The following is an 8,302-nucleotide window of genomic DNA, read 5'->3' on the forward strand; positions in this document are numbered from 1 at the left end:
CATAAAGGATTCAAGAGACTTCATGATTGCAGAATTTAGATCTAATCAGGCAGACATTAAAAATCAATTAAATGAGATGCAATCCAAACTGGAGGTCCTAACAATGAGGGTTAACAAGGTAGAAGAATGAGTGAATGACATAGAAGACAAGTTGTTGGCAAGGAAGGAAGCTGAGGAAAAAATAGAAAAACAATTAAAAGATCAAGAGGAAAGGTTAAGGAAAAAAAATGACAGCCTCAGAAGGAAAAAAATATATGTATAATTGGGGTTCCACAGGGCGCCGAAAGGGACAGAGGACAAGAAAGTGTATTTGAACAAATCATAGCTGAGAACTTCCCTAACTTGGGGAGAGAAACAGGCATTCAGATCCAGGAGATAGAGAGATCCCCCTCCTAAAATAAATAAAAACCATTTAACATTCCAACCCAACATTTCATAGTGAATCTTGCAAATTTCAAAGATAAAGAGAAAATCTTTAAAGCAGCAAGAGACAAGAGATCCCTAAACTATATTGGGAGAACTGTTATATTAGCAGCAGACCTCTCCACAGAGACCTGGCAGGCCAGGAGGGGTGTCAGGATATATTCAGGGTCCTAAATGAGAAGAACATGCAGCCAAGAATACTTTATACAGCAAGGCTCTCATTCAGAATAGAAGGAGAGATAAAGAGCTTCCAAGATAGGCAGAAACTGAAAAAATATGTGATCACCAAACCAGCTCTGCAAGAACTATTAAGGCAGACTCTGTAAAAGAAAGAGGAAGTCCAAGGAAACAATCCACAAAAACAAGGACTGAATAGGTATCATGATGACACTAAATTCATATCTTTCAATATGCGCTTAATGAACGTGAATGGGCTTAATGAACCCATCAAAAGGCGCCGGGTTTCAGACTGGATAAAAAAGCAAGACCCATCTATTTGCTGTCTACAAGAGACTCATTTTAGACATGAGGACACCTACAGCCTGAAAATAAAAGGTTGGAGAACCCTTTACCATCCAAATGGTCCTCAAAAGAAAGCAGGGTTGGCCATCCATCTCATATCAGATAAATTAAAGTTTATCCCGAAGACTGTAGTAAGAGGTGAAGAAGGACACTATATCATCCTTAAAGTACCTATCCCACAAGAGGACCTAACAATCATGAAGATTTATGCCCTTAATGTGGGAGCTGCCAAGAATACCCATCAATTAATAACCAAAGTAAAGACATAATTGGATAATAATACACTAATACTGGGAGACTTCAACATGGTGCTTTCTGTAATTGACAGATCTTCTAAAACAACATCTCCAAAGAAACAAGAACTTTAAATGATAAACTGTACCAGACCAGTTTTGCAGACATTTACAGAACTTTACATCTAAATACAACTGAATACACATTCTTCTCAAATGCACGTGATACCTTCTCCAGAATAGATGACTTACTGGGTCACAAATCAGGTCTTAACCAAACCAAAAGATTGCGGTTGTCCCCTGCATATTTTCAGACCATAATGCTTTGAAACTTGAACTCAATCACGAGAAGAAATTTGTAAGAAATTCAAACACGTGGAGGTTAAAGACCATCCTGCTAAAAGATGAAAGGGTCAGTCAGCCAGGAAATTAGAGAAGAATTAAAAAGTTTCATGGAAAATAGTGAGAATGAAGATACCACCATTCAAAATCTTTGGATACAGCAAAGGGAGTTCTGACAGGGAAATACATCGCAACACAACCATCCAGCCAAAAACTGGAAAAAAAAGCTAACCTTGAACCTAAAGAAGCTGGAGAAAAAACAGCAAAAAAAGCCTACACCCAGCAGAAGAAGAGAGTTAATAAAGATTCGAGCAGAGCTCAATGAAATAGAGACCAGAAGAACTGTGGAACAGATCAACAAAGCCAGAGGTGGTTCTTTGAAAGAATTAATAAGATAAATAAACCATTAGCCAGCCTTATTAAAAAGAAGAGAGAAAAGACTCAAATTAATAAGATCATGAGTGAAAAAGGAGAGATCACCATCAATGCCAAGGAATTACAAACGATTTTAAAAACTTATTATGAGCAGCTACATGCCAATAATTTAGGCAATCTAGAAGAAATGGACACATTTCTGGAAAACCACAAATTACCAAAACTGGAACAGGAAGAAATAGAAATCCTGAACAGGCCTATCGATAACCAGGGAGGAAATTGAAGCAGTCATCAAAAACCTCCCAAGACACAAAAGTCCAGGGCCAGATGGCATCCTAGGGCAATTCTATCAAACATATATAGAAGAAGCATACCTATTCTACTAAAACTGTTCCAAAAGATAGGAAGAGATGGAATACATCCAAACTCATTCTATGAGGCCAGCATCACCTTTATTCCAAAACCAGACAAAGACTCCACTAAAAAGGAGAATTATAGACCAGTGTCCCTGATGAACACACATGCAAAAATTCTCAACAAGATACTAGCCAATAGGATCCAACAGTATATTAAGAAGATTATTCACCATGACCAATTGGGATTATCCCCGGGATACAAGGCTGGTTCAACACTCATAAAGCAATCAATGTGATTGATCAAATCCACAAGAGAAAAAACAAGAACGATGTGATCCTCTCAATAGATACAGAGAAAGCGGGATCCCTGGGTGGCACAGCGGTTTGGCGCCTGCCTTTGGCCCAGGGCACGATCTTGGAGACCCGGGATCGAATCCCACGTCGGGCTCTCGGTGCATGGAGCCTGCTTCTCCCTCTGCCTATGTCTCTGCCTCTCTCTCTCTCTCTCTGTGACTATCATAAATAAATAAAAATGTTTAAAAAAAAGATACAGAGAAAGCATTTGACAAAATACAGCATCCATTCCTGATCAAAACTCTTCAGAGTGTAGGGATAGAGGGAACATTCCTCAGCATCTTAAAACCCATCTACGAAAAACCCACAGCAAATATCATTGTCAATGGGAAAACACTGGAAGCCTTTCCCCTAAGATCAGGAACAAGACAAGGATATCCACTCTCACCATTGCTATTCAACATAGTACTAGAAGTCCTAGCCTCAGCAATCAGGAAGCAAAAAGAAATAAAAGGCATTCAAATTGGCAAAGAAGAAGTCAAACTCTCCCTCTTCGCAGCTGACATGATACTGTCCATAGAAAAGGCAAAAGACTCCACCCCATGATTGCTAGAACTCATATAGCAATTCGGCAATGTGGCAGGACACAAAATCAATGCCCAGAAATCAGTGGCATTCCTATACACTAACAATGAGACTGAAGAAAGAGAAATTAAGGAGTCCATCACATTTACAATTGCACCCAAAAGCATAAGATACCTAGGAATAAACCTAACCAAAGAGGTAAAGGATCTATACCCTCAAAACTATAGAACACTTCTGAAAGAAATTGAGGAAGACACAAAGAGATGGAAAATTATTCTATGCTCATGGATTCATAGAATTAATACTGTGAAAATGTCAATGCTACCCAGGGTAATTTACACATTTAATGCAATCCCTATCAAAATAGCACGGACTTTCTTCAGAGAGTTGGAACAAATCATCTTAGGATTTGTGTGGAATCAGAAAAGACCCCAAATAGCCAGGGGAATATTAAAAAAGAGACCTAGAGCTGGAGCATCACAATGCCAGGTTTCAGGTTGTACTATAAAGCTGTGGTCATCAAGACAGTGTAGTACTGGCACAAAAACAGACAAATAGATCAATGGAACAGAATAGAGAATCCAGAAGGGGACTCTCAACTCTATTGTCAACTAATATTCGACAAAGCAGGAAAGCCTATCTACTGGAAGAAAGACAGTCTCTTCAATCAATGGTGCTGGAAAAATTGGACATCCACATGCAGAAGAATGCAACTAGACCATTCTCGTACACCATACACAAAGATAAACTCAAAATGGATGAAAGATCTAAATGTGAGACAAGAATCCATCAGAATACTAGAGGAGAACATAGGCAACACCCTTTTTGAACTTGGCCACAGCAACTTCCTGCAAGATACATCCATGAAGGCAAAGGAAACAAAAGCAAAAATGAATTATTGCAACTTCATCAAGATAAAACGCTTCTGCACAGCAAAAGAAACAGTCAACAAAACTAAAAGACAACCTACTGAAAGGGAGAAGATATTTGCAAATGACATATCAGATAAAGGGCTAGTATCCAAGATCTATAAAGAACTTATGAAACTGAACATCAAAGAAACAATGCAATCATGAAATGGGCAAAAGACATGAACAGAAACTACACAGAGGAAAACATAGACATGGCCAACAAGCACATGAGAAAATGCTCCGCATCACTTGCCATCAGGGAAATACAAATCAAAACTACAATGAGATACCACCCCACACCAGTAAGAATGATGAAAATTAACAAGACTGGAAACAACAAATGTTGGAGAGGATGTGGAGAAAGAGGAACCCTCTTGCACTGTTGGTGGGAATGTGAACTGGTCCCGCCACTCTGGAAAACTCTGTGGAGGTTCCTCAAATAGCTAAAAATAGATCTGCCCTATGACCCAGCAATTGCACTGCTGGAGGTTTACCCCAAAGATACAGATGCAGTGAGACAGCAGGACACCTGCACCCCAATATTTATAGCTGCAATGTCTACTATAGCCAAACTGTGGAAGGAGCCTCGGTGTCCATAGAGAGATGAATGAATAAAGAAGTTGTGGTATATCTATACAATGGAATATTAGTCAGCCATTAGAAATGACAAATACCCACCATTTGCTTCAACGTGGATGGAACTGGGGGGTATTATGCTGAGTGAAATATGTTAATTGGAGAAGGACAAACATTATACAGTCTTATTCATTTCAGGAATATATAAAATAGTAAAGGGAATGATGGGGAAAGGAGAGAAAATGAGTGGAAATATCAGTGAGAGTGACAGAATATGAGACACTCCTAACTCTGGGAAATGAAGAAGGGGTAGTGGAAAGTGAGGTGGGCAGGGTGATGGGGTGACTGGGTGACGAGCACTGAGGGGGGCAGTTGATGGGATGAGCCCGGGTGTTATGCTATATGTTGGCAAATTGAACTCCATATAAAAAATATGTAAAAATAATAATAAAATAATAAATAAAATAAAAAAGGAAGATTTACAGAATAGTACTAGAGTAATATGACTTTTAAAAGGAGAGCTAATTTAAGTCTTGAAGATTAACAGGAAGTTCGTTAGGTAAACTGGGTGGAAAAAGAAGGAAAAAGACTTTTCTTAATGCCTGTAAGATTCAAACCCTTCCCCTGTAGGCAAGATGCAGCTGAATCCCTCTTTATTGCCTCATCACCTGTGCTTCCTGCCATGATCAGAAAGTATATATAATGACAATATAAAGTGAAATCTTAGTGCTTCCTGTATTTTTTTGTCTGGTAATAATTGACAAGAATTATATGTTTGTGTGTATATTGTAGGCACCAAGCAGACATTCCTAGAGAAACATGGATGGAGTCGGGAATCTGACAGTATCTTCTGCCAATAATAACAAGTGCAATGACACTATTGATGACTTCCGCAATCAAGTATATTCCACTTTGTACTCTATGATCTCCGTTGTGGGCTTCTTTGGCAATAGCTTTGTGCTCTATGTCCTCATAAAAACATATCATGAGAAGTCAGCTTTCCAAGTATACATGATTAATTTAGCAGTAGCAGATCTACTGTGTGTGTGTACATTGCCTCTCCGTGTGGTCTATTATGTTCACAAAGGCATTTGGCTTTTCGGTGACTTTTTGTGCCGCCTCAGCACCTATGCCTTGTATGTCAACCTCTATTGTAGTATCTTCTTTATGACAGCCATGAGCTTTTTCCGGTGTATTGCAATTGTTTTCCCAGTCCAGAACATTAATTTGGTTACCCAGAAGAAAGCGAGGTTTGTGTGTCTTGGCATTTGGATTTTTGTGATTTTGGCCAGTTCTCCATTTTTGCTGTCCACATCTTACAAAGATGAGAAAAACAATACCAAGTGCTTTGAGCCTCCACAGGACAATCAGGCTAAAAATCATGTTTTGGTCTTGCATTATGTGTCATTGTTTGTAGGATTTATCATTCCTTTTGTTATTATAATTGCCTGTTATACAATGATCATTTTAACCTTACTTAAAAATTCCATGAAGAAAAATCTATCAAGTCGTAAAAAAGCTATAGGAATGATAATAGTTGTGACAGCTGCCTTTTTGATCAGCTTCATGCCATATCATATTCAACGCACCATCCACCTTCATTTTTTACACAATGAAACTAAACCCTGTGATTCTGTTCTTAGAATGCAAAAGTCAGTGGTCATAACCTTGTCTCTGGCTGCATCAAATTGTTGCTTTGACCCTCTCCTATATTTCTTTTCAGGGGGGAACTTTAGGAGAAGACTGTCTACATTTAGAAAGCATTCTTTGTCCAGTGTGACTTATGTACCCAAGAAAAAGGCCTCTTTGCCAGAAAAAGGAGAAGAAATATGTAAAGAGTAATTTAAACCCATTTCCAATGAAAATCAATGAAAAAAGTTTCCCAAATAAGTATTATCTCAAATTATCTACAATAAAAATGAGAATTTACATTAATAAATTGCAAATACTTAACTGAATGTGTGCCTATAAATATATTGCATTTATGAATCCACACTGTTACAGGTTCTAAAGATATTTAAGTGTTAAAAATTCAGTCCACAACTATGAACTAAATTATAAGTGGTTTTTTGATCATTCACTGAAAGGTGAAGAATATTTTTGTCTTGGCATTGTAAAAAATGGATCTGAGACCAAAGGTTTTCCTCTCAAAAGCTTCACAAAGGATAAGAACTAGCCCTTTAAGATACAAAATTAGCAATTATTTCCCAATCATCCTAATATATTCCTTTGCATGCATGCCACCAAATGAGAACTAGAATTACCCAGTTCACGAGCTACATAAAATGTCCTGTCACCCTCTTCCTTTGTAGTATTGACTGACTATGCAAAGTAGGGCCATTTCTTCCAAAACAGAATATGCAAGTGCTAGAACAGCCTAGTATCCAGCCAAATGGCCCAAATGGTTCCATGCAATGTGTATTCTGGAAACTGAGGAATATGAACTTGGTCCAAAGCCAGTTTGTGTCTAATTTTCTTCTGCTCCTGACCCAGGTCCTCAAAAGAGAATGGTGGAGTTTTTGTTGCTTATTGAAGTTCTTACAGAGAATTCTCTCCCTACATGACATACAATTCTTCCTTAAAAACCAGACAACTGGCATTCCCATAAATGAACAGAAGTAATTTAAAATTTATCTAAAGAAGAGGGAAAGGGTTCTACTTTTCTATATGCTTATTATTGGGATCAAAACTAGCTATAGTGTTTTTTCTGAATAAAACTTTGAATGTTCATATTACAAGGTGTTTTAAGAAGTAATTATATTTATGTAAGTATGTCAGAGATTTTGCTCTATGATATGCATTTATGAGTGGAAGTTAATTATAAGTCTTATTATTTTATACTTTTTCTTCTCTATTGGCATGTTAACAGGAATATCAAGGATATGTTTACAGCGGGTTTTATATTACAGTGGAAGCTTTGTTATTAAAACACAACTTGATTATGGCTGAAATATAATATTCATGGGCAAGCTTTTGCTGAAGTGCGGTCTGTTCCTTTATTCTCTGTTTCAAAAGGCATGTTACCTCAGAGGAAATAAATGATAATGGTGAAAAAAATAAAGCTATGAAAGGAAAAGTTCTATCTGAATCTGCCATGTGTATGTTACTTCTATTTCACTACTAATGTTGCAACCCCTTAGGAAAACACTCAAAACAGAAAGAAAGAGGACCTCGAAAGCATAGTATAACTAACTGGTTCCCATCTATTTTTAACATACCTGAGATTTGGCAGTATCAACATTTTTATCCTATACCATATTTTGCTCTTTTGAGATGAGGAGCATACATAATATCTATCAAAAAAAACTCAGTCCTCATTTTTCATGTTCTAAGCTTTTTGCTATTCAGTATGATGTGGTAGAAGAGCACTAAATTGGAAGCTAGAAGACCTGGTTGTTAGGTCTCTATTACTTACTTGTGGTGTAACTTTGAGTGATATAAATTCTGATCCTCAGCTTCTTCATTTACAAAATGGGAACAATAATACTTGTCTTGCCTTTTTTTTTATAAGGCACTTTTGAATCTCAAATGGGATCATAACATATATACATATGTTAAAGTTTTACCTTTAAATAATTTTAAAGTACTTATAGATGGTTTTGTTACTTAAATGTACTGATTCATATTTACAACATGGATTCTAAATTTTGAAAGGTTTAGAACAAAGTATGGGCATAGTTAAATT

General features: G+C 37.2%; 1 protein-coding gene across 2 annotated transcripts in view; it reads left to right on the plus strand.

Annotated features, from left to right (window-relative positions):
- The window catches only part of CYSLTR1 (cysteinyl leukotriene receptor 1), a 50,831-nt gene extending 43,126 nt beyond the window's left edge, over nt 1-7,705 (plus strand). For both annotated transcript variants that reach the window (XM_072817536.1, XM_072817535.1), the window contains one exon: nt 5,408-7,705. In XM_072817536.1, coding sequence (XP_072673637.1) covers nt 5,437-6,459 — 1,023 coding nt within the window. In that variant the 5' untranslated portion in view covers nt 5,408-5,436 and the 3' untranslated portion in view covers nt 6,460-7,705. The remainder of the gene's footprint in view (nt 1-5,407) is intronic.
- The last annotated feature ends 597 nt before the right edge of the window (nt 7,706-8,302 follow it).

This window comes from Canis lupus, chromosome X (assembly GCF_048164855.1).
Source record: "Canis lupus baileyi chromosome X, mCanLup2.hap1, whole genome shotgun sequence".
In the NCBI taxonomy this organism is placed as follows: domain Eukaryota; kingdom Metazoa; phylum Chordata; class Mammalia; order Carnivora; family Canidae; genus Canis; species Canis lupus.